The following is a 27,121-nucleotide window of genomic DNA, read 5'->3' as shown; positions in this document are numbered from 1 at the left end:
GGGTTTTCTTTGCAGTGACTTTTAACCGTTTTATGACTGTAGAATTCAATCGAATAGGACTAAAAATTCACGAACATTGAAAAAATATCCTTAACATGAAATAAATGCTCTTATTATATACATCATGATAATTTTAAAGCAAAAATAAATAGAAAAATGATCATACTTAGCACAGACTGTGAAATTGAAAAATTTATTAAGTTTTTACCCTGTTTTCCATAAATATACTAAATTCAACACAATGAATTTTCGTGTCAAATATCTGAGATTAATTTTTACATTTTCTATGATTATTGCATACATTTTTTCTATTGTGTTTTTAATAAACACGAAATGCTGGCTAAATGATGAAATAAATTAAGCCTAAAATGATTAATTGTTCCTGAAAGTTGGAAAAAATTCGCTAGAAAAAAGATGAAAAACTTTAATAGAGAAACTCACGTTCTAAAACTAAAACTAATGACCATAAAGATGACTTTCAGTCAAATATCTATTTTAAATGAAACATTGAGTAAATGGTCTCCTTATTCCCCAATCCAAGCGTGAAACACACTCCAAAACAGCCCCGGTTTCCGCTGCGTGAAAATTGATGACGTTGATCAGCTCCATTCAACCCCACACACATATGTAAAACGTCCCAAAATCATCAGGTGCGCGCTAATCGAAGTCATGCTTTTTCTCCTCCTCGTGCTTGGCTTCCAGGGCGTTATTGAATTTTTTGCCGACATCCGTCAGCCAGATAATCACGTAAATGATATGATGACACGTCCCGATAAGTATGCAGGAAGAGTGCGGCTGACAATAAAGGAACTTCCGGAACTCCACATCCTCTCAATACACTTCGGCGACTTGTTGCTCAGCGGAAGAGTCTCCGGCGGGGGGATTTCACGATGGATTTCGCAATTGAATCTGCGGCATCAGCGCTGCACTTCAGCATCGCATCCGTTACGTGATGTCGACGGCGCCCATGCGCGTTGGCGCGGAACTTTGGGAGCTTTTGGAGAATCGTGCCGGTGGCGCCATCGCGGTCTCCAGGGGGAGTTAGGGGTTGCCTGACGAGTATAAATTCAAGTGAACTCTTTTCCTTAATTCCACTGTTGCTTGTGACTCTGCACGTGAGTGTGTCCAGTTGAAAGTGGAGGAATTTTGGTCCAGAGACAGCAAAAGTCCAGTGTGGAACAGTTCTTCCTTCTCGCATCTGCAATCTTGAAGAATTGCCGCGCATCCAGAAAATTATCATCCAAACTCTCGAGTTCAGAAGCTCCTCTTCCGCGCTGCACAAGAGAATCGGCCAGAAGTAAGTGATTTTTTGAATCCGTCATAGAGGGAAATTGAGTCCTGCAAGGCGTGTGGGGGATCGGGAACAGGAATGTGTGGCAATGGGGGAGGCGGAGAGGCCTCTCGTCTGCTGAATAGAAGAGGAAATAAACATAAAATTGACTGCGGTGCAAAAAGATGAAGAAAACTATGGAAAGTGGCAGTTATGGGCACAGCTTGAGCTTCCCCCGACACCCCGTTCAGATACTTTTTCCAGCTCTTTGCCATCACCACTGTAATTGCAATCTGTTATAATACGATGTGAAGGGGTTAATGGGACTACCATGAGGATGATTTACGACTCCAGTTGCACAAATAAAATCAATTTTACGCCACAATCTCACAACACTATCTGTCTCCTCATTTCTGCACTATATCTTGCCATCGAGGAGACTCTTGACATCTCCTGATGGCCTCAGGATCAAGTATCGGAAAACACACCTTTATTATTCACACAAAATCGCATAAATTCAAACTATTCATCACTCAGAAATGTCCTGAAAGTCAAACCACGATAAATAGTGACAATGGTTAATTAATATGACGCATAAAATGTTAACAGATTGCTAAAATATGTGGAAAATTGATGAATTTCCGGATTGTGCATACAATCGAGAATTAAAAAAAATACAGCCCAAAAATCCGTGAAAATCTGTTTATAATGCAAATATGAAAGCGCTTCCGGATAATAAATTCATTTAATTTAAGTTATAGCAAACATCAACAATACTCTGTAAAATTTAATTCCAATAGTGAGATGTGAAGGTAAAAAGTTATATATTAAACTTTTGCAAAGTTCCTCTTCATCCCAAGAAGAGAAAAGACACATATTTTATAGAAAGCCGAGATTGTACTTTATGTAATGATTATTCTTATTATGCGAAGAAACAACGCAAGAAAGGTGTTGAGGGGCAATTTTCACTTCCAATAATATGAAAATATGAACATGAGAAAAACATTGCCAAAATCATTTCATTTTCATGTGAATTTTACAACTCTATACAGCAATTTCTTGCAAATTTTCCACCGCCGTCGCTAAATTTATGAAAAACGCCACAGTTATGATGGAATTTACAACATTTCCCTGCACACGCATACGATGCAATGAAAGCAATAATACTGATTTTAGTATTATACAATAATTATTATAGCACAATAATTGTAAAAAGTTCTGGGAGTTGAATATGAAACGAACACCGTGCTTTAAGCATAGCTTTTGGCCGTTTTGAGGATTCTTTTCTTGTCTCTCAAACTTGCACACAACTTCTGTAATTGTTTATTAAAGAAAATAATCCCACTGAATGAGATTTTCACGACATTTGAGCTTGAGTTAACCCGAAAAGCAGCGAAATTCGCCTCAAATTTCCATCTGACTGTGAAAGCGACGGGATTTGCGGCGAAAGTTTAACAGACGGAATTAATAAACCTCTCCTTTTGGTCTTCCCTCAAAATGCCTAACACGAAAGAATTACATTTTTCCCTTCTGTGTGACATCAGAAGATGCGAATCTTTTGACGAGGGACTCGCTATTTCGCAGAAAAACTGTTTCTCTCCGGACTAGAGAATCCTTTTTGTGGCAAAGATTCACTGGCATGGATAAAAATTCACTGTCAGACAGAATTTAAGGGCGATCTGAATTATTTAAACATTGCCCAACTATTTTTCTTATAGTTTGTTTTCTCACCGAGCATGAAGAGAACAAAATTGTGAGGATAAATAAACAGACTAAATGAAAAACTTGTTGCAAGGAAAGACTTCTAATGAAATTACCACAGCTTCTCTAATGCTATGCCTCACTACATGTGATTATCACAAATGTGGTCACAAACTTTACCTCTTTCATGAAAATGTGGGCGTTGAAAGAGGTGTTGAGTAATATCTTAGTAGAAATCATGATAAAGAGACGTTTCATTCTCGGTATTTGCGGAAACTATCGTGTTTTGTAATCGACTTTATTGATTTCTTAATTAAATCTAGGGCAAAGCTTTGCACAGGACAGCATAAATGATGAATTACAATGGTCGCTTTTTCAAAATTATTGTAAGTTTTCTCCTTGATTAAAGGCAAAATGAAAAGTGTCACGTAGAGAATTTTACGCCATCGCCTTTATTTCCCCCCTAAGTTTGTCACAATTCACAAATAATAACTTCTGAAATTTAACTTTTTATCATCGCCCCACGTAAAATGTCATCAACCAAATGTGGGTCGATGCAAAGACAGGCGAAAGACCTCCAAATGTGACCCAAAGTATCAGTGAGGAATTTATTAAATTACTGCTAATTCAAATTTATTACCAATACCACATCAAAAACGATGCTGAGCAATTAATTAGTTCCACTCTAGCGACGATGCTCAAATAACACTTTCATTGCGTAATGAAAAGCGCGGAAATGTGTACGCAAAGTTCGGTGAAGGATTACATTGAGCAACACATAAATTACCATTTTGCATTGTCAAATTGTGGAAAACTCCATGTTAATAAATTCACGTTTTCAAAGCATACGCACAATTTCCCGAGAACCTGAGTAAATAATTCTCTCATGCCTTCTAATGAATTTCTCATCGCTAACCGCAAAAGCTTCTTCATGAGGAAGAATTTGAATGTGAAAATCGTTTTTGCACTTTATCTGAGAAATAGATAGGAAAAGTGACAATCACAGATAATAATAACACATATTTTTGGAAAGTCACGTCAAAATCAGGAGAAATGCAATTTTGCATAGAGAATTCACGCAAATCCGCAGTGACAAGTTCACTTATCATCAATTGATAAGGAGTAAAGCGAACGCTAATGGACGATCAAATTGTTTCTCGCGATACGAAATGATGTCAAACATCACTTTGATATCCACTTATTAGTCGATGCGCTGACAAACAGCGAAGGAAGTCTTTCGATTAAGACAAAATCCCATTTGTTCACGGTTCGGCCAGAATGGATATCAATGATAAGAAGGGTCAAATTCTTTGTAGGCAACTTTCCTTCCTTTGCGCTCAATCCAATTTTACATTTCAATGATTTTTTACCGAGTTCAACTATAAGATAACAAGGCTAATCGAACTGAAGACTTCAATGAAGTTGAATGTGGCATTGAGAGAAAAACACAAAAATTGAGCGCGTGGGAAGATGAATACATGTGAAATATGGTAGGAAATGTCCTTTCCAAGGGGGAGTATATTGACCAATAACAAAAAATGTGGTAGAATTTGACTTTTTTTTAAGGAAATTATCCAATTAACATCTAAATTCATCACTCATTAAAGAAATATTGCAAATATTTGAACAGTTCTTGAACTTCCCAATCCTTCCATTAATCTGTTCATCACTTCTGTTCGCAAAATCTCCCCCTTGGGCATATTCTCTTTTCCACGCCAACTTTAGAAAATGAGACACATTTATGGTTTTCAGCTTGACCAGAAACATTCTGTGCGCGTCACACAAATTTTCCTCCTAATTCTCCAGTCAAAACCACTAGAAACAGAGAATATGCTCCAAAAGTTCTATTTGAGTTTAATTAACAGATACAAAGTTGAGCATTTTTGCATGTGAAGCGGCGGGAAAACGCTTTATGGAACGCATTGAGAGGGAAAGTGACTCAGATTTCATTCTAACTATTTTACATAATTTTCACCGCTCATTCGAGAGTTCAGAAACATCATGCCAAAATAATGAGCTGCTCGCAATAAAAGTTTGACGATGTGAAACCACGAAAAGGGGGAGTAATTACAGGACGAATTTGAGTAGGGCAATTTAAATATTCAATCGAGTACTTTTTTCTTCACACACCTCATTAAATGTGAGTTTAGGAAAATTTTGGTGGCGAATTTTCAGGGGCCGATGCAAAAATAAAAGTTGATATTGAGTGGCCAAAAAGTGGGGGTGGAATTAATTGGGAAATGACGTGGGACAGTAATTCAATTAAATAATTTCGTGGGAAAAAGACGCACTTAATGTCACAAATATCACCTGATGCTGTTGAGGGAAAAAATAACATTTTCGCTCCATCCTGAGGTATTTACCAAGATTAGGCGGAATCTCGTGAAAAATTCATTTTCCTGTCTTTGTCTCCCATTTTCGCTGTATATAATAAACTCTTGACGAATGATCATTATAATTCACGAAAATATGCCCTCTATTCGCATTGCAAAATAACATCAAATATCCTTCACACACACTTCATCATCGAGGAAATCCTTCGCATTGTTTTCCTGCCATACATCATAAATTGAAACTTGAGAAAAAATTGCTCCCCTGTTAACATTTCACCTGATATTATTTTTTCAACTTTTCCAATCCAATTGTTCTCACGCAGGTTATTCTTCTCAAGTATCACCGAGTACTGCAGGTAGACGAGGACTCGTCTCCTGCTTTTAGTTAACAGGAAAGATACAACAATGGCAGGGTGGGAAGTGTGTAGGCTTAATGTTACTGCTTTTCCCATGGATCTCACCCTACTTTGCAAGTGTCTGCAGCCACTTTCCCTCGTGCCTCCATTCCGCCAAGGGATTACAAAGGAAATTAAATCAAATTGCTCTCAAGATAATTTGTTGCTCTTTTGGCTCGGAGATCCACAAAGAATATTTACACTGGAAAACGCCATCACAGTAGACGAAATGTTTATCTAAACAACCCAGCTTAGAAGGTCTTTGTGGACCAATAGATTGTATTTCAATACACCAAGTCTTTCAACAGTTTGCGGTTGATATTTACCCATTAAATACACCTTCTTCCACGCCTCTATGAATATGCATTTGTACGGACACAAAACTTATTCACAAAGCCCATTAGCATCGAACTGGAGAACGAAGTTTTAACCATGGCGCAATGGCGGCTTTACCGCTGAATTTCCGTTCTCGATGTTGGTTTCCGTCGCCCACCTCCATATTTTCGATGGTGGATTCGACGAAAATGTTCATTAAATTGTCAAACAATGTAATTATTGCTACAGAGGCCCTCATACCTTCGGGGATTCCGCCATAAGCCACGGAAGAGACCCAGAATTTCTTTGCTCTTCGGCATATCTTCGCATTTTGCCGCACTGGCAGCGGAATTTTGTGGTGGGACATAAAGTGAATTATAGAGAGCTGCGGCAGAGTTCTTCTTCTTGCCACACTCCTAACATGCCCAGATGTAGGTTTATTCAAGCAATTAAAAGATTTGCGGCTGAATCAGCTGCGGAATTTTTTTCCTAATGTAATTTGAATATTTGTCCTCACGATGTCGTTCGTCTTCCACCCGCGCGGAATCTCTTGCGTCATTGATGAAGGAGGACTGAAAGGACGAAGAAACGGAAAAGCTCCATGAGTACTTGTGTGCCATTCTTGCGATTATACGCGTTTTTTTGCCTGCCTTCAAATCTCCTCCTGTTATTATGTTATGGTGAAAGACTTCTCTTAAGAGTCAATGAGTAAAGTTAACATCCATTGAGAATGTAAATTCCTCCCTGAGGATTCTTTTTTTTCATTTTATTATCCTCCTCTATACTTCATCTTGTGGAAAGTGCGTTGGTAAGTAAATTTGCTGGTGTGTGTACATTTCGACATCCTCATCGTGTTATTTCTTTGCCTTATGCCTCCTTTTTGCCCTCCTAAATAACACACACACACACTGAGATTTTCATCTACAACGCACTGAACGCGTCTCTCGTCTGGCCTGGAAAAAAACGTGGAAAATTTTAATGCGCACGGAGTGGAGTTCCTTAGGTGGAGGAAAAGCGCGCGAAAGGACTTCACAAGAAATCACTCGTCATGTTTAACTCATATGATAAGGATGAAAATTCATAAATAATCGATGCTCCGACTCTTTTTGCACAAATTGAATAACTTCGGCTCGCCTTTTTCCCCAAAACTTCATTCCGTAGACGAGCAGATATTTATTATTTAGCCATCCTGGGTGATATTGTAACACAAAGACACGTACTTTGTAAATCCACATATGAACTCTAAAGCACCCAGAGATTTGGCGGAAAAGTTTCCCAAATTTTTTCCTTCTTCTCCCTTAAGTTTTTCCTTTGCCAGAGCAAGTTAGATTAAAAAGACAACCGTGCGTTTCGCTCTAAACTTTCTACACAAGCGGAAGAGAAAAATGCTCTCACAATTTATGCCACATTCTGGTTTAATTAAAATATAAAAAAGAAGAGAGATATTAAAGTGCGATAGTGCGAACGAAACCGCGACGGAGAAATCACTCTACAAATGACATTTGAAAGTGAATTTAATATTGAGAATCTTCATGGTCTTAATTTGATGGTAAAATTCTCACGCCTTTGATTTTCTTCCGGAACATTGCACAAAGTTTCGCTCACTGAGTTTCTCACAGAGACTTTTCCTCCTTCTTCTGATCACTGATGGTAAACATGTGAAGGCGAAAGCTTCTTAAGATGAGCTCCTGAATATTTCGTGTAATTCGAGAGCTGCGATGCCCCAATATGTGGTGAGAGTACTTTCCCGCTGAGGATTTACATCTTGTGAGATTCTTCACTTAGATCACATTTGGCAGAATGCAATGATTTATTAATCAATCTATGATACACTCTCCAACATTACAGGTTCTTGCCTTCCAAATCACCTTGTTCAGCAGCTAATTTCTTACACTGGAAGTTTTAGATATCAGAATTTCGCCGCGAGATATATTTTACTGACATTTCACATCGTATAAAGTATATCGTTAATCTTCCACGCGCTGTCTCGATCTCAATGCAATCCACGAATATTTCCTTGAATATTTCTGTGAAATGCTTCTTAATGCGAGAGAAACGAGACATATTGTAGATAAAATTTACACACGTTTGTATTTTTTCAAGCAAATATTTTCCGTCTTCGCGTGTAAAGCTTTTCGCTCGGTTGACTCTTGTATGGAAATCAACTGTTATTGAAAAATCGACAGGAGCTGTCTGAAGATTTTTCCTGGGGAGATTTTTCAGGCTATTCCTATGAATTTCACACAATCTGTGAGGCTTTTTCAAATGGAATATTGCGCCATACATTATTCAATTAAACATAATCATTTTATGCGAGCGAAATTCTACATTGCGAGAAGATTGGCAATAATGTGAAATATTCACAACACTGAGCGGGATTTTTCTTATGATTATTGCAAGAATAGCGCATGTTTAGTGGCAATTCTATGCAATTTTCTCGCACAATAAAACCTATCATTCTCATACAATCTTTTCTCTCTGCTTCAAATTCTACATTTCACTATTTTCCACACATGAAAGGGATTATCACAAAATAAGTTATTCTTTTGCCAGGCATGCCAAACTATTCAGAAAAACATGGACATGAAATTGACGTAACAACATGACGTCATATGCATTAAAAATCTCCGCGATTGCTTAACAACCTTTTCAGTTCAGCTTCTCCATTGGCTTGAATGCCAATATTGACATATTTTAAGAACCTTCGATGGCAAATTTAGATGTTAGATGACTTCAAAAGGTATTGTAAATGTGGAAACGTGAGTTTGGGAATTTCATTAACTGATACGCATCTCAATGCGCGCCACTAAAACCCATCGCAGTTTAGGGAGAGCCTCGTTTTGGTCCACAAAAGCATTTCCGACTTTACGATCAAAACTCATCCGAAACTATTTTATGCATTGTAAATTTCTGGAGAATAACAAGGGTAAATCTCGTGAAAAATGTATTCAGCTTTGACAAATTAATGCTGTCTGATTCAGAAACACTGATAATGCTTTCTCAAAGGAGCTCTTAAGCAACATCAAATATTTCAGTTAATCTCTGGGTTAATAGTTACAAACACTCTAGGGGAAGTATTTAAGTTGAGAATTATCAGATCCCTCTTAAATATGAGCAATTAATGCAATTTGGAATATTAATTGACATTCTCTGTCGCAATTAGAATGTGTAAAAATTCCCCACAGCATAAAATTGATTGGATTCCATCTGATAACCTCGGCTCGGGATATCTGTCGCAGATTAGGCCTTTCTTTCTAATTTCATCTCGCAAATCCCTTTGATGGATTCGACATTTTCCATTTGAGTCCCGCCGTTTTGAGGGAGAGAAAAAGAGCGGAAAGATGCCCAAATCACAGTTAATTTTCAACCATATTTCCCGATGAAATGCTGATTTATATGTCTATACCCGAGAAGCTGGGGGGGGAAAGCTAACGAGAGAAGCATCGTCACAGAGACGTTGGGAAGAGAGACAGGTGAAAGTGGGAGGAAAAACCTCAAAATTTGTGTCTCCCACATTTGCTCTTGGGGAGAAAAATTGATGCAAATGAAAGGTTCAATCTGGGGTGGACTTTTCCCACACCGCGTGACAGTCGCTGCCACGCTGTGCTTTCCTGCCGCATCCTTTCCACGGAAGTGTGGGAAATTTTCAGTATTTTCCCCCGCACGCAAAGGCATTTGAATTCTATCTGCCCATCAAATGGGAAACATCTCAACTAGCAATCACATTATGGAGATCATGGGGACCATATTCAACTGTCGCTCGTGATATATTGGAGGAAATTGTGAAAAAGACATCCGTTTGGTAACTTTTTTTCCACACCATGTCAAAGTTTATGTTAGTCTATTATTTAAATTTATGCAAATACATGAAAGTATGCAAATTTACCTTCGGCAAGTGGGAAGAATTGTCCTGCAGCACTTTAAAACTCTTCCCAAAGACATGATGGCCATTTTTATTCACTGGAGGAACAACAGGCCAATTAATCTAAACATCATTCTCAACTTGTTGAGTTGTCTTGTGAATTTCTTAATACACCTCAAGTGCCTTGCATCACACAATTTTGGCCAAGTGTTTGGGATTATTCGACTTGCCAGAATGCTTATTGGCACTTAAAATTACACAGAATAAATACTCTCCCACGAGCGGCAATGACATTCCACAAATGTAAATAACTTAACGATTTCCCATGAATATCCGTCTCGTCGCTGAACATTTTCAAGTCAACCCAGGAGAATTTCAGCTCACAGGGCGTAAATTTGATTGAATTAATTTGATTCTCCCCTCACTGAGTCCCTCATCCGAATTCTCTCGGGAATTTTCAGCACAAGTCAATAAATTTGATTAGATTGATGCAAGGATGAGGATTCAATTATGGCACTTACACCCAAAATATAACACACTTACACATAATCACGCATATGAGAGTAATTAAGGGGCATCTGTGGGTAAATACCAGGGCTTTACAGCTCGGTAATCAGTGTCAAAATTCCCCTCTTTTATTAATAATGGAAAAGATTTATGCGCGAGAATTTTATGTGTGAGACATTTGAAAAGCTCTCGATGAAGGCGAAACAATCCAGCTTGAAATTCAACACGAAAAGTCCCAGGACTAAGTGAAGGAATCGAATATCCTCAATAAAAGCCATTCACACATCCAGAGTTCCATCACCTTTGAACCTCCCCATCAACAAGTTGCTCCACTTCTTCCCTCTCTTCCCGCCGAAAAGAGCTGCCGGAGAAAATACAGTCCTTAATTGTTTAATGGGTAGCAATGCGTGCCATTTAATGGACAGTCAACAATGTTTTTAAGCGCATTTTGCTTAACATTGTCACTTTTGCATGGACATACGTGAAATTTCATCGCTTTCATCACTAACATGACTAACATCATGTCAATTTTAATTACTCTTGTGTTCTCTCAAAACACTCAACACTCTTGAGCTGCATTTCGCGCCAAATTGCTTTAACGTACAAATTGAGAGGCATATAAGGGTTTTTTAAAAATTATTTTTCAGCTGAAAAAATTCACATACGTTCTGGGAATTGAATAACATAGCCGATGAAGCGTGTTTCGTCTCTCATATATCGTCAAGCAGACAATTTGTGCAGAATATTCGATTTGTCGATTGTTATACAATATTACAGAGATTATTCAGAACAATTTCTGACAAAATTGAGAATGTTATTCAATTACATTTTTCATTTTACATGTATGGAATTTGTTATCATCAGTTGTAATGTGATGTGATGCATTGAGCATGGAGAAGTAATGTAACAAGATCGTTTATCAGTGGCGTAGAACATCTTTACGAAGTTGAGGAACAATTCTGTGTGACACAGCAGAAGAATTTTTAAATTTATGTTTACATTTTGTGGTCAAAAATACAAGAGAAAAAGTCTTGGAAATCAGCAATAATTCAATCTAATATCACACGAAAAAGACATTTTAAAATTGCAATTTTCGTCAAATGCACAGCAAAAGAGTTCAAATGAAGTCACAAATCTTTCCTCCTACGCCAATGCATTTAATGCGTCTTTCACTGTTCCTCAAACGACTGTCCCGTGCTGTCTTTTTATTGTGTGACACATGTATAATGCATATTTACTTACGTGCTATACATATGCTATCTTGGCTGAAATCTACAATAGTTCAGTAACCAAGAATACTGAATGGAGTTAAAAATAGCATTGCAATTCACATCTCACCTCGGGTTTTAGCGCAAAGTGAAAAGGTTTTTCTATATTTTCTCATCTTCCACACAAAGGTAAATCCTTTACTTTGTATGAGATCCGTGGGATTAACCCCTAATTTGATTAATTTTTAATTTGCTCTCCCCCTTAAATTGCCACACACTGGGCAAAATATGCAGAAAAAACTGTGGCATGATTAAGGACGGCAATTAACATGGAAAAAAGTACAGCTCGAGTAAATTTTAATGGAAACATTTCTCCACTCTTTAGAGACACCGCACCTGAATCATTCTCAATTCCATCGTGGTTGCGCTTCTTTAACATTCTGTATTCTGAGCCAAGCTCTGTATCACATTCAGTTGAGGTATTTTTTGAGACACACTTCGGAATTTGGCTTATCTGCGTCACGTTTTCCAGTGAAAAGAGAGGAAAAATGAAAATTTTTTTTCCTCCAAATGAAATTAATTTAATTCTGAGGATTTTTCCTTCCACTCCACTGGAATTCCACTCCGTCTCTTGTGGACGACGCAAAGGTCAAAATTGGTGTGGATTGAGTCAATTCGTGTGCGGACAATGAAGAGAGTGTGAGAGAAGAGGTGAAAAGTTGGTGGATGAAATTGTGATGATTAGCTCGAGAGTAAAAAGTAAATAAAATTTTAATTTCAGTCACTTCAGTCACGCTGTATTATCAAATTAAGCATGTTTGAGTGATGGCGGGAAAATTTACGTCATATTTCCTGCGCAACCCCCACTTAATTTTCCTCATCACACTCCCCATTTCGCTCTCATTACAATCAATTTCGCGATATGCGACATCGTTTAGGGGAAGTGAAGCTACTTGGCGAAGACGCGTCCACGATTGCAATTAATGAAAGCCTCCTTACAACGCAAGAGTAATGCTATCAACACGGGAAATTAATGTGTTGAGAGCTACTTTTTGCCCGTCCATTCAATTTACACTGCGCACAAATTGACTCTCAAAGACAAACCATCGAAAAAAACGACATTTTCAATGCGGAGAAACACAATTCATCCACCCACGATCAACTGTTACAGTTCCTAATGCAATTTATGAAGTCTTCAGGGTCTTGTTCATCGACTGTTAATTCCACTTGGTGGAGAGCACGAAAGGATTCCTCGTCTTCTTCAACCGTGGAAATTGATTGCGCAGAGTTATTTCATCCAAAAGCCCATGAGAGCAATTTTGGGTGGAAAAGCATCAAGCAGAAGCGCACACGAGTGAAATAAATCCCCTTTGATTAATTTCTATTGCACGCAATGGGACAAAAGTAATAATTAATTTTCCTCACACTTTTCTTTCTCGCTTTTTTTCCCTCTTCCAGACATGATTTCCACACGGAAGTTCTGCACAATCGCCCTAATGATCCTCGGTGTGAGTCTGATGGCTGTTGCAATGATTGAATCTGTTCCAGTGCCCAGGTAGTTGTAAATAATACTAAACTATTTCGCCATGTTCGATGTTGTGTTTCACAGGCAAAGGGTGCTCTTGTACTCACTAACTTTGCACCATGTTGGGCTTTAGGGAACTTAAACTTTAACTGCACAATGAAGCATTTCACTTGCATCGTGAATTGAAGTCACTTCTTTAAAATCTCCGTACACATTGTGTAATGGATTAAAGCACGTTTTCCATCACGTTCCCCAATAATGAGAATTCAGCGAGAGTTTTCCCCAGTTCGCTGTTGCCCTGAATCGCAACAATAACGCGACTGAGTTCGTTTCTGTCAGGAGTGAGAGGGTATTAAAGAGTATTAAGAAATTGCATTGAAATACCGCAAGAAGTGCTAAAAGTGCTCCGAAGGTTCCTTGCAATGATAAGAAATTACACAAGTTGGTGAAGTTGCTGCTCTGTGAGGAATTGCTTGGGGAAGTCACGAAAATTGATTTATTAAATTAAATTGAAAAACGAACTAAAAATCCGTTGCAATGCTAGACTTTCAAAATTAGGCCAAATATGCTGAAAATATAAGATTAAATCCCTTATGTTGCGCCTACGCATAACAAAGAAATCCCACATAAATAATCACATGCGACCTTTGACTTTTAATAGCTTAAGAATACAATTTTGAAATGCACATAATCATAACCATTTCTGTAACTTGTATTTTTTTTGATAAATTGATGCATTGATGTGCATATAAAAGCAGGTAATCAAAATGTAAAAAAGTTGTAAAAATAATCATAACTCCGGCTCAACGGTTGATTGTAATTTGTTTTATTTCCCACGCAAATTCTTATACAGACGCAGGAGAAATATAAACCAGGTGCTGTTGAGATATTCAGGAATCTCAGGTGTTTCCCTCACCTGTAGCTTGCCAACGGGTTTTGCCGACGGTGGCGGGATTTCGAGGAGTGGAATTGTGTGAATAAACGTGGCTTCTCTGCCACGCTCTTCACAGACTTTCACTCTCACTCTCCGGGCGGATTGAGGAGGTTTCGACTGAATTTATAATAATTTGGTCCTACACACGAAATAACTAATAAATTCTTGAGGTAACTTCAATCTTCGCCCCTTTTGCAGCGCCTCACAATCATCTTAGGGCTTGCGTTTGGGCGAAAACACCATTAAGGCTGGAAGTGTGGGCACACGAAATTTCATAGTACAAAATAATCCAACCCAAACACGTTTTCCACCCCTCGTTTGTGCCCCATGTTATGAATGGTGGATGTGATATTAACAAGTGAAGCATCGGGGGATGTTATTTTGTGTCCTGTTTTGAGGATGTCACGTGCGCGCCTCACTCGAGGACCACTTTTCACGTCCACACATTCACTTCATTGCAGTGACACCCCCAGAATGCCCCTCTTCAGCCATCCTGCACGACATCACTTAAACTTGACCACGAATGTTGCCTTGTTTGATGGCCTGTTCGACTGTTAAAAAGTGAACCTCAAAGGAGGCCAAACAGTTTGGAGATTCACATGCGAAGATACCCCAAAATTCACCTCAAATTGCCATGTTTATGCTGTATCTATGACTTCACCTCATCCGCTAAGTGCCTAGCGCCGAATTCCACCATGAATCTGGGATAAACAGACGAAATATTTGAATATAAACAACATTCTTCCCCAAGGCGCTCAAAATTCACGCCATACTTTAGCCAGAGAGCTCACATTCAGCCAATAATTTTGCAATGTTGCGCAAATATGCTTTTATAACAGACATGTTGTGTATGTAAATGCCGCGAAAATAGTAAAGAACCCCTATTTATTCCTTGCATGTTCTTAAGATGCCTCACAAATATCCTCTTGTTGCGCAATTGCAATTTTATGCACATGTATTTGAAGTTTGATGGACAATTTGGAGGGAGAATTTGATTTACAAACTGCGCGTCCAGAAGCGAAATTTTTCATTCATCCCAGCAGTCCAGGTTAAAGTTCCCTGCTTACGCTTTTCATTGAGCAAACATGAGTTGTCAGCTGAAAATTTTGCCAAATAGACACTTAAGCACGATGTTTTGAAGCTTTCCACCTCCGCGCCGGAGGAAAGCTCTGACAAATACCTGCATGGCAAATTTGTTTTGCCATTTAAGCCACTTTCCCCATCGGAAAAAATCAGGTCAAATACCTATGCAAAGTACTTGTTAATCTGCAGGAATCACCTGTGATAAAATTGTGGCACAGATTCATTTGAGAATATGGCGATGAGGTGTGTTAAAAAATGTCGTTACAAACCTGTTTGAAAACCCTCATGCTGTGTAGAGTTTTCCAGCACTGAAAATGCTCTCAGAAGTCAGGAGAAATCAATAGGAGTGTTTGCTGATTCAAGACAGTCAAAAGAATAAAACAAATTTACATATTTTTGCGAATTTTGTAAACAAGAGCCCAAGTCAGGTATGAGAAAATTGTCTGTTTGTGCGTCTTGAGTGTGTTTTTCAGCTTCCAATTTGTAATCGAGATACGAAATGATATCCAATATTTAGTTTAATCTTGAATTTGGTGAAGGGATAAAAAAACACACCTCATGACGCGACGAAAATGAATTGAATGCAGTAAATTTCGAATTCACGAGCTCATTTTAAATTGACCTCCTCTTTTTAACATACCCACATCGTTTGACACTGATTCTCTTGCGGCCACAAAGGTGAGAAAATAAAACAGAAATTGAATGGAGAGACATAAAACAGGAAGCAACAAAAGGACAAAGAGGGAAGTCTCACATCCATTTAGCCCCGTATTTTCTCTATATATTGTAGGCTGTGCATTATAGACACAAAGCATAAATAGAATGGAATCATGCCAACTTCCGTTATCGCCCTTTTCCCATTATCAGTCTATAAAATTATATATAATGAACTTCCCATCGATTTTTCACACACATGAGAAATGCTGAAAAAATCCGCATGCAATCAAGGATGAAAATTATTTAAATGTACGAACAGAGGAATGCTTGTGTTCATCTGAATTTTCTCTAAAAATATTATTCTAGCATTTACAGAAAATCCGAAAGAGCATTCGAATTGAAATTCTCTAGAATTGTGCTCTTTTTATTAAAGAGTGAGAATAAAACGCGGACAGAAATTCCACCTATTTTCCGCTAATTCCTGAAATTTGAAAGCGAATTTCTGTGTTTGTCTAATTGAAATGTGCACTCTTCCTTACAAAGCGCCATTCTGCACTGTAATTAGCGCTGAAACGCGACAAAGTTCGCCGCGGAGGAAGTATTATGATTATTCAATTCATTCCAATTCGGGTGTTGCGTCTGCAAACCACGAGACTCACGCGAGAAAGCGACCTCGTCTGGGGCGCTTTAAACCGCGTGTTAATCAGCATTAACACCCCCACATTTGAAAATCAATTAACAACACAGATTTGCATATATCATGCATTTCGGAAAAGGTCGAGTGGCAAAATTGGTATAATTACCAGAAAATCTTATTACTAAATTAAATTCACAGCTCATGATTCGATAAATCAACTCATCAGACATTTTCCCGCGTGTCTAGCCAAGCGGAGAGTGTAAGTTGATAAAATTCGTCAAATTGAGGAGGACAATCGAGGTGATGGAAGCCCAACACTTCACTCTAAAATGGTTGCCATCGCCCAAAGATAGAATATAAAACGTTTTCCCATCCACCTGACGTGGCCCATGAGGGCATGAGATCTGGAAATTCGCACACAAAAAGCATCCACTTTTCCAGCCTCTGAGCGATTTCGTGTGTCAGACGGAAAATTGGCATAATATATATTCATTGTTGCATTCAAATTTATGGTAGAAAATGCGAACATGACTATATTTCACACTCGATCTTCCTTCCGTTTTCCCACGCTTTTCCTCCTCACTTGTTTTCATGTCTTCTTTTTCTTCGCGCTCTATCTGTGAATGCGAGTGGAAAATTTACCTTGTACGAAAGTGAATTTCGGGAGCACGTGTGAAAGCGCTTCCAGCTTGAGCTTTTGATTTATTTCATGCAAATCAATATGAATTTGCATTAACTTTGTGAAATACGCAACTAAAGTATCGATTTCGTGTACTTCAAACGGCAATTTGACACCTAATTCTGTGGAAATATCCTCAGTGAGTGTGAAGGTAATTGAAATTCGAGAGAAACTTTCGAATCTCGAGCTTCCTTTGACTCTCGAAGCAATTAAAAAGCTCTGAAAATAAGCAGCTTTTCCCAAAGTCAGTAAATAAACTCCTAAAAATCCCGTGAAATTCACCAGACACTTTGAAAGTTGTCCCAAATGTTGAGCAATTTCGTTTTATGATTAATTTACGAATGATTTTAATTTCCGCTCCTGCAGCCACAGTGGATACTACAATGAGATTGAGGAGCAACCGGAAGATGTGCTGATGGAATTGATTGCTCGATTTGGTCAGACAATAATGCGAGCGCGTGACGATCTGGAAAAGTGAGTAAATTGGAAAGCCATTCCGCATTGTTGATTGACTTTCGCCACACGCATTTTCGGCCGAATGTCGCTGGAAGAGAATGAAGAACATCGTCTGCAGACGAGTCACTTCAATATTATGCATCACAAAGACACCAAAGCTGCGTCACAGTTTTCCCTGGAACTTGTCCACCTCTGGGCTAAATGGAAAACAGACACAGTGTTATCTCGGATCCGCAAAGTTTTTCTTCTGATAAAAATTTAATTTATGCACAATCACGTTCAGTTTTTACTACTCTCACGTCCATTGATGTTTTCTGACTTTTAATTGAGTCTCTTTTTTCCTCGCACAGCTCGAAACGAACTGTGGACTTTGGCCTGGCGAGAGGATTTTCCGGCATTCAGGAGGCCAAGCATCGCATGGGACTCGCGGCGGCCAACTATGCTGGCGGTCCTGGCAGGAAGAGGCGGTCTGACTCCACTCCTGTGGCCCCTCCGGACAGCGAAGCTTAAGCTGCAGGCGCATCACAAGGACAGCTATTCACTATCCTTTCCCCACCGAGTGTAAAAGATTTTGCAGCATTCTTCTTCCTGCTCTCGCCTCTTCGCCTTTTGCCAAAGTGTCCCCAAAATCCCCGCTAAGTCTCTCTCTCCTCTTCAGGGCCGAACAAAATCAAGGATACGCCAATTTTCCCCTTCTCCTTTCTTTGTTAACAAGTCTCGATTGACAAGAATTCCAAGAATATATATATATATTATTATAAAAATTAATAAAAAAAAATCGTGAAAAAACTGTGTAAAACCATTAGGTTAGCATCTGTTCCTTGCACTTTTTCTCTGAGACCGACAAAGTATTTATGAAAATGAACTTGTCATTGATAAATCTTAAAAAAAAAAACATCAATTCTGCGTCTAAAACAATAACTTATAAATTATTGTGGTGTACATGAGATATAAAAGTATATATATACATAAAAATATGGATGAAAAGAACCTACCTATCTCTATATGTAAATGTTGGCAAAAGAAAATTACATTAAACATTATTGTAGATGAATTACTATATGTTATGATTCACACATGAAATATATTAGTTGAGTTTTATTATTTACTCAAAACTCTTTCAATAAAATTCAGCAAAGAACTTTTCTATCCGTTGCTTCACATGTTGCTGAATATGAATTTGAACTTTCTAGTAGAAAATGTAGGAAAATTCACCTCTTCACATCTGCAATAAGTCTGCGTCTCTGCTTGGGAAAATTCGTATAACAGCGCATGAACTCTCGATCCAAGACACTCTGCGTGTATAACAGTTACACGGCCTTTCAACTAATAAGCCAACCGAACAACTGAGATAATCATTACTCTCGTACTCAATTCATCAATTGCACGTTCCTGGAATTCGTGTTGTGTCTCGGAAAAGGTCATGCACTCGCACAGTGTGATTTAAAGGGCGCTGAAGAGATAAAAAAAAGAATACATCCGGTGAGGGAAAAAAGTGCTGACAAGAGCGCAAAGTGTGTAAAGCGGAAGTGCAGTAGAAGAGCTTTTGCGATATAATTAGTCCTGACACGAGGACACTTTGTGAGTTGAAAAGTCCTTATTCTGCTCAAATTTGCGCAATTGACGCTGGGAAACAATTATACGGTTGTAATATCAAACTTTTTGTCACACTCAAATTCCAGACCACTCACTTCACTCGATCCTTTTTGCGACTGTTACCCGTGAAATTTCCAGCGCTTTAATTGGGTTACAGCAGCCTTGACTTGCTTTGATATTTCGGTTGATGCCCCACAATTCCCCCAAAGGTTACATCCAGAAGTCCTTTCGAGTCACAGGAAACCTCACAGCTCGAGTGCATGTAGAAGAGCCGTGGCGAGTGCTAATTGGAATTTGAGACACTCTCGCCCGAAGATGAGAAATGCATTCAGATGAGGAATAAAATAATCAATTCGTCGAGTGGGACGTATTTCATCCAGACGCTCTCGCTCGGTGACCCAATTATTCACTGCATCAATCAATTCTCTGCTCCTCAAACATTCCCTTCCTCGCGCTGCACATTCTCTGCCCCACACAAGCCACTCCACTTTCGCTCAGGAGTCGAGGAGATGCCGCACGCTCTGGCAATCTCTTAACATGAGATGTAACACGAAGCGAGTGACGGCAGGCGTGAAACTACTGGTTTGGCGCGGGAAGCTTTTGTAATTCAATTTGACTTAAAAACCTCAACTTCTGATGATGTATTCTGCATTTCAAAGCTGCAATTTGAGGCGAATTTTGGGGTTTTTGTTCTCCAAACAAGAGAGAAACTTGCAACCTAGCCCTTCAGAAGAGTTTAATTTTAAGTTAGGTTCTTGGTTAGGTTAGCGTCCTTCCCTCTGTTGGCATATAAACATTCTTCATAAGACGCAACGATTTAACTCACAATTGCAACCTATTTGTCCCAAACGTATACAGATTAAGTTCATCTCATTTTATTGTTCGCTGTAATCCTTCTTTGGTTCCATTTTCTGTACTCAATATAGTGCATTATTGAGGAATATGCATTCCAAATACCTCTTTTGTAACCGGTTGTGAATACAACAGTTGTTGTTTATCTGCAACGCACGAGACAAACACTTTAATCATATTTTTGTGATATCATCATTCCATTCTAAAGACAAGATATCTAATAAAAATGTAATTTAAAGTCTCATTTCTTTGTTTTTTTCATTCTTTAAATCGCTTTAAAATACTCAATATGCATTATATGATCTTTTTGTTTGAAAATTTTGTATTTCAGAAAATTGTGCAAAATGAAACCATCAAACACCATCAAACTAAGACACCACAATTCTTCGGTGTAGGATTTCACAGGAAAAATATCTATAAAAATTCCCTATGGTTTGCGATAGAGCGCTGTATAAATTTGCCTACAGCATCACCTGAAACGACGTGAAATCCTCATTTTGCAGCATGAAACTTTATCCTCTTCCAGTCTGTCTTCCTCTCAAAGTGTGTGCACTTCAAACTGCCACACACACTTTAATCATCCCGGCAAACTTCCCTGTCAAAGAGGTGAAATTATTTCCATTTTCACTGTTGTTATTGGAATTTGTTCAGTTAAAAATTCAAATGTAAAAATGACAGCTGCGCTTGCAGCGCCAATAGTGTGTAGTGGAGAAAAAGTGAAGGAGGAGAGCGTCGGTGAGTTTTTCTTTGTGGATTAAAAGAGAGAATACGATAAAATTCACGGTGTTGTTTTATTCCCAACAAAGTGGCGCCCAAACGTGGGACAAAATGGACAATAATACTGAGTTAACCGGGCGAGGAAAAGTGTTAAGTGCAGAGTTGTCTTCTACACTCGCTCAGATGGCGGAACTCAACCGCAAAGCTGAGGAGCTCAAGAGGCAGCTAGCCAAGGAATATGAAGACGGGGAGTGCTCCACAGATGAGGAGCCTGATATAGGATCTATTCCGACCCCTCGAGGGAAGGCGCAGAGTGACAGAGACTCAGAGTTCCGGGAGTTGAGTCTCACCATGGCCCAGCAAAGTCAAAGCATCGCAAAGTTAACTGCGCGTCAGTCTGGGCTGAAGGAATTGCCACGGTTCTCGGGAGAAGTCGAGGAGTGGCCGATATTTCTCAGCCAATATGAGCAATCCACGAATTCCGGTGGCTATTCGTCGGCAGAGAACGTCTCCCGCTTGGAGAAATGCCTGTCAGGAGAGGCACGCAATGCGGTTAAGACACTTCTATCCATCCCTACGAGTGCTGAGCTCATCATCAACACTCTACGCCAAAGGTATGGCAATCCACGCCAAATGTTGCAGCGCCTAACTGCACAAGCAATAGCCGCAGAGAAGCCGAAGGATGACAATCCGCACTCCATCATCAATTTCGCGACGTTAACGCGAAACATTACTTTTGCGCTCAAGAATCTGGACGAGGGGAGGTTCCTTTTTGGCTCGACTATCTTAGACGAACTGGAGAAAAAACTTTCGCCGCTGATGAAGATGATGTGGGCGGAAGTTATCCACGCGAAGCCAAACTATACACTGGAAGACCTTGCGGACTGGCTGGGAAAACGTGCTGAGTTTGCAATACATATTGCTCCATACTGCGAGACTTCACAGCGTGTGGAGAAGAAGGAAGAGCGGCACAAGCGACCGATGAAATCGACAAATACCAAGCCGGTATTCTTGGCTGATGGCAAAACAGTCCGATGTCCTAACTGTGAAGGAGAGCATTTCATCCCCGCCTGTCCCGCCTTCCAAGAGATGTCCCCGGATGAACGCTTCGATAAGATAAAGGAGTTGGAGCTCTGTATAAGCTGCTTTCGACCAAATCATAGAGCGTTCAGATGTTTCCGACGCCGCGAATGTGGACGAGATGGCTGCAAAGATATTCATCATCGCCTTCTACATGGTCACAGCCGCCGCACCAAGAACACAGCCACAGCCATGAATTCCGTACCGCAAGAAGGTAAAGAGGAACCAAAGAGTAAGTGAAGAATATAATTTTGGATTGAATCTTGTAATTCAAAAAGCAAAGAGGAAATAAAATTAAAGGGTCCTGTGGGATGAATTAAAATACTGGTACTTGAGAAAGTGGGAGTTAGAGAAATAAAGGAAATGAACAAGATAAGCAGGTTTAAACAAGTTGTTGTATCACTTCTACTAAGAAGGGAATGATGATAAATTGTGAGGGGAAATGAAAAAAAAAAAAATTTGCCCGCCGAGAAATCGGAGAGTGGCCTGGAGATCTTGCCCGCCGAGAAATCGGAGAGTGGCTCAGAATTTGCCCGCCGAGAAATCGGAGAGTGGCCTGGAGATCTTGCCCGCCGAGAAATCGGAGAGTGGCTCAGAATTTTGCCCGCCGAGAAATCGGAGAGTGGCCTGGAGATCTTGCCCGCCGAGAAATCGGAGAGTGGCTCAGAATTTTGCCCGCCGAGAAATCGGAGAGTGGCTCGAAGTGTTTGTTTGCAGAAGGTTGAAAATAATCAAATTGAATTAGAGAGTTGTGGCCTATAACTATGAATAATGGATAAACTCAACTTTAGAGGGAAATTAAATGACAATGGTTGAGTCGGGATTTGTAAGTCAACTGAACTCAAATAAAATAAAATTAATGTATAATTTCAGGTGAAAAAAAGATGAGGGATGTGATTTCTGCATCGCTGAAAAGTTCCACAGCGAGCATGGAAACAAATGAAACGCTGATGGATCGAGCCGCGGTTGTAGAACGGGGCAATCAGTATCTCGATCTCGAAAACACGACATATATGCATCGCGTCTACGCAGCCGCAAACATCCATAGAAATGGAATCGTCATGTTACGTGTGGCACCGGTTATGTTAAGAAACCCGCGGACCGGAAACACACTGAGTACATTTGCACTGTTAGATTCGGGCGCTACAGTCACGCTGATTGATAAAGGTATAGCGGAACACTTGACTTTGCGTGGAAAACCAACCTCCATGCGGCTGCAGTGGTTAGATGGCGTTGCGCGAAGCCAAGATACGGTTACTTGCGTAAATTTGCAAGTTAAGGGACAATATGAAAAAGCGAAGTGGTTTAACCTCGACCATAGTTATGTGATCGAGAATCTTAAGCTCCCAGAGACGAATGTAGATCGAGAAAAGCTAACACGGAATTATCCTTATTTAAGCAACGTGAAGTTTGAATCCATAAGACACGAAAGGCCAACAATATTGATCGGAGAGGACAATGCTAAATTAATTGCCACTCAGCAAATGGTACATGATGCTAATTACAAACCGGTGGCGTCATTAACAGCGTTGGGGTGGGTTATAAGTGGAATGATCGAAAGCCGGCAAAGACAGAACGCGAGCAAACAGATGGTATGTCACGCGTCGGATAATGCAGAACTTATTGAGCTACTGAAACATAGTTTCAGCCTAGAGAGTGTGGGGATAAGGCCTGCAGCGGAACCTCGGTTGACCAAAGACGAACAGCTCGCATATGAAATTCTCAATAACACGACGAAACGCATGGGAAATAGATTTGAGGCGGGACTTCTATGGCGAGTACCTCGCACCTCAATGCCTGCGTCAAGAGCAGCTGCCTGGCGACGGCTTCAACAGACTGAGGCAAAAATGGATAGGGACCCCGAGTTTGGACGACTATATGTAGAAAAAATGCAACATTACCTCAATGAAGGCTACATGATACCTCTTGAGGAAAGTGACTCGGCAGTCCCGGCTGAAGAAACATGGTATCTACCACATTTCGGAGTGATGAATCCCAACAAACCGGGGAAACTTAGAATTGTTCTGGACGCAGCAGCTGAGGTTAACGGAGTGTCCCTAAATAAGCGACTTGTCAGTGGACCAGACCTCACGACATATCTACCTAAGCTTCTGATGCAATTTCGTGTAGGTCTGCATGGATTTGTTGGCGACATCAAGGAGATGTTCCACCAAGTACGTATTCGAGGGGAAGATCAAAACTATCAGAGAATTCTTTGGCGAGCTATGGATCGAGACAGAATACCACAGGAATACAAGATGACAGTGATGATATTTGGAGCAACTTGCAGCCCGACAATTGCGGCGTATGTAAAAAATAGAAACGCCACAGATTACCGAGATGAATATCCTGCAGCTGTTCAAGAAATTGTTGATAAACACTACGTTGATGATTATTTGGGCAGCAGCGACAGTGTGGATGAAGCAGTGCAACTTATCCATGAGGTTGTGGATATACACAAAAAAGGAGGATTCGAAATAAGAAACTTCGTCAGTTCTTCTCAGGAGGTTCTAAAGAAAATACCATCAGAGATCCGGTTGCAAAAATCGATGGTTGACCTCGACTTAGAACCTAAATTTGAAAAGGTTCTTGGTGTATGGTGGGAGCCATTAACTGACGTCTTTTCCTTTAGAGGTCAAACGGACATTCCTCTGGACACAACACCGACAAAACGTCAAGCACTGTGTACATTAATGAAAGTATACGACCCAATGGGATTCGTGGCGCAATTCATTATCAGGGGCAGAATCATTCTACAAAAAATCTGGCGAACGGGGATTGAATGGGATGATCAGATGCCTTTTGAGATTTATCAAACGTGGCGAGGATGGGTGGAGCAGTTACAGTGCCTAGAAGAGGTGGAGATTCCGCGCTGCTACGCACCAATACACATGAAAAAGGGACGAGTTGAGTTACACACATTCACTGATGCCAGTGAGGATGCGTACGCGACAGTGATTTACCTTCGCTTCATAGTCGACGATCAGATTCATGTGTCACTGGTGAAATCAAAGGCGAAAGTATCTCCGCTAAAAGCGGTGTCGATTCCCCGACTGGAACTGCAAGGAGCAGTTATAGGTTCCAGATTGGCCAGTTTTGTCGCAGCAAATATCGGAATAGCAATCCATAGGAGAATATTCTGGACGGATTCAACAGTGGCTCTTCACTGGATCAAGTCAGACTCACGCAACTTCAAGCCCTTCGTCGCCAATCGAGTGGGAGAAATTCAAGAAGTGTCTGATCCTGCTGAGTGGCGCTGGGTACCCACAGATCTGAACGTTGCTGACTTAGCAACAAGAGACAAAGGATCAACGGACTTCGCCCCGACATCTGTGTGGTACCGTGGACCAGAGTTTCTCCATCAATCAGAGAACACGTGGCCAAAGCAGCGAGAGGAAGAAACGCCTTTAGTGGCGATAGCGGAAATAGCAGAAGATACGCAATTCAAATCACCGATAAACAGCAAGAATTATGTTAAATGGCACCACATGCTCAAGGTCGCAGCATTCGTCTTCCGTTTTCAACGGGCTTGCAAGGAACGTTGGAGAACGAAATGTAACAAAGAGCACCGGAAGATTGGAACTTTAGACGCAGCCGACTGGAAAGGAGGTGAAGAATACCTGATAAAAATCGCTCAACGAGAAAGTTTCCAAATCGGCGGGGTGATGGAGGAAGCTACGGATACAACAAAATTACGTCCGTGTATTGTTGACAAGAGCAGTGTATTATACAAATTCAATCCTGCAATCGACCAGAAAGGATTCATCAGAGCGGATGGACGACTACAAAGGATGCCCCGTGTGTCACCAGAATTCAGGAACCCCGTCATCTTACACGCGGGCAATCGCATTGTACAGTTAATGTTAAATTCTTATCACGAGCGCTTGGGCCACTGGGGGGCAGACCATACTTTAGCTGAATTAAGGACCAGATTTGAGATAATCAAGGGAAGAGTCACCCTTAAAAAGCTGCAACGTGGATGCAAAATATGTCAGATTGCGAGGGCAAAACCAAGAATCCCCATTATGGGACAATTGCCACCAGAACGACTTGAATCGCATGTAATCCCGTTCACCTACACGGGATGCGATATGTTTGGACCGATAATGGCCAAGGCTGGAAGAAGTGAGGTCAAGCGCTATGGGATGATATTCACCTGCCTAGTCACTCGGGCAGTCCATCTTGAGTTGTGTACTTCTATGAGCACGGACTCTTTCCTAATGGCGCTTCGAAGGTTCTTCGCACATCATACAGTACCCAAGAAGATAATGTCCGACTGCGGAACCAACTTCCGTGGAGCCAAGAAGGAGTTGGCGGAGGAGAGGTCAAAGCTTAATTTTGAGGACGTCACCCAAAGAATGGCTCAACTAAATGTAGAGTGGGTTTTTAACCCACCATACGCACCCCATATGGGTGGATGTTGGGAAAGGCTAATTGCATCTGTGAAACACGCGCTGAAGATGTCTACAGAGTTATCAGCACACCCTCCGAGTGATGAAGTACTTGCAACCTTACTCGCAGAAGCTGCTAATATGGTGAATAGCAGACCTTTGTTGGAGTTATCAGATTCCGGGGAGTCTTTAACACCGAATCATTTCCTGCGTCACCATAAGTCGTCTCTCACATCCGGCGGAACCTTCGACGACAAAGATTTGGTGCTCCGCAAAGAGTGGCGGAAATCCCAGAGACTCGCCGATCATTTCTGGCAGATTTGGACAAAACATTACGCGCCGACACTGTCAAACCGACCAAAATGGAGAGAGTCTGAAGAAACAGTGAAAGTCAACGACCGTGTCGTAGTTATGGATCCGAATCGCCCCAGGAACTACTGGCCGACCGCAAGGGTGATCAAGATAAGGCCGGGCTACGACAAGAAGGTGCGTGTAGTGGTCATAAGGATGGAAGAGGATCAGAAGGAGTATACACGTCCGGTGGCGAGATTAGGAGTACTGCAACCGCCAATGCTGACCCAAGATTGAGACGTGAGCTTGGAATTGGGGCTCTAAAGGCTCCCCAATTCGAGGTGGAGTGTTATTGGAATTTGTTCAGTTAAAAATTCAAATGTAAAAATGACAGCTGCGCTTGCAGCGCCAATAGTGTGTAGTGGAGAAAAAGTGAAGGAGGAGAGCGTCGGTGAGTTTTTCTTTGTGGATTAAAAGAGAGAATACGATAAAATTCACGGTGTTGTTTTATTCCCAACAACTGTTCTCTGAAAACCAGCAGGATAAATTTGCTCTGCACAACAAAGAAGTCTGCTGACGCACAGAGAGACATACAAATGAGAAGATTCTCTCTCTCTCTCTTTTTTTCTGAG

General features: G+C 40.4%; 2 protein-coding genes across 2 annotated transcripts; both read left to right on the top strand.

The window, feature by feature from the left end:
- The first annotated feature begins 1,079 nt into the window (after positions 1 to 1,079).
- On the top strand, positions 1,080 to 18,647 carry LOC132259420 (diuretic hormone class 2). Its single transcript, XM_059757052.1, has 4 exons — positions 1,080 to 1,297; positions 13,050 to 13,149; positions 17,473 to 17,580; positions 17,913 to 18,647. Exons 2-4 carry the CDS (start codon positions 13,052 to 13,054, stop codon positions 18,070 to 18,072), a joined length of 366 nt encoding a protein of 121 aa, XP_059613035.1. The 5' UTR covers positions 1,080 to 1,297; positions 13,050 to 13,051; the 3' UTR covers positions 18,073 to 18,647.
- Positions 18,648 to 20,910: 2,263 nt separating this feature from the next.
- Positions 20,911 to 26,786, top strand: LOC132259062 (uncharacterized). Its single transcript, XM_059756606.1, has 2 exons — positions 20,911 to 22,039; positions 22,681 to 26,786. Exons 1-2 carry the CDS (start codon positions 20,911 to 20,913, stop codon positions 26,784 to 26,786), a joined length of 5,235 nt encoding a protein of 1,744 aa, XP_059612589.1.
- Positions 26,787 to 27,121: the final 335 nt, after the last annotated feature.

This window comes from Phlebotomus argentipes, unplaced genomic scaffold, assembly GCF_947086385.1.
Source record: "Phlebotomus argentipes unplaced genomic scaffold, Phlebotomus argentipes genome assembly scaffold_18, whole genome shotgun sequence".
NCBI lineage: Eukaryota > Metazoa > Arthropoda > Insecta > Diptera > Psychodidae > Phlebotomus > Phlebotomus argentipes.
This window is presented reverse-complemented; position numbering and strand designations above follow the sequence as displayed.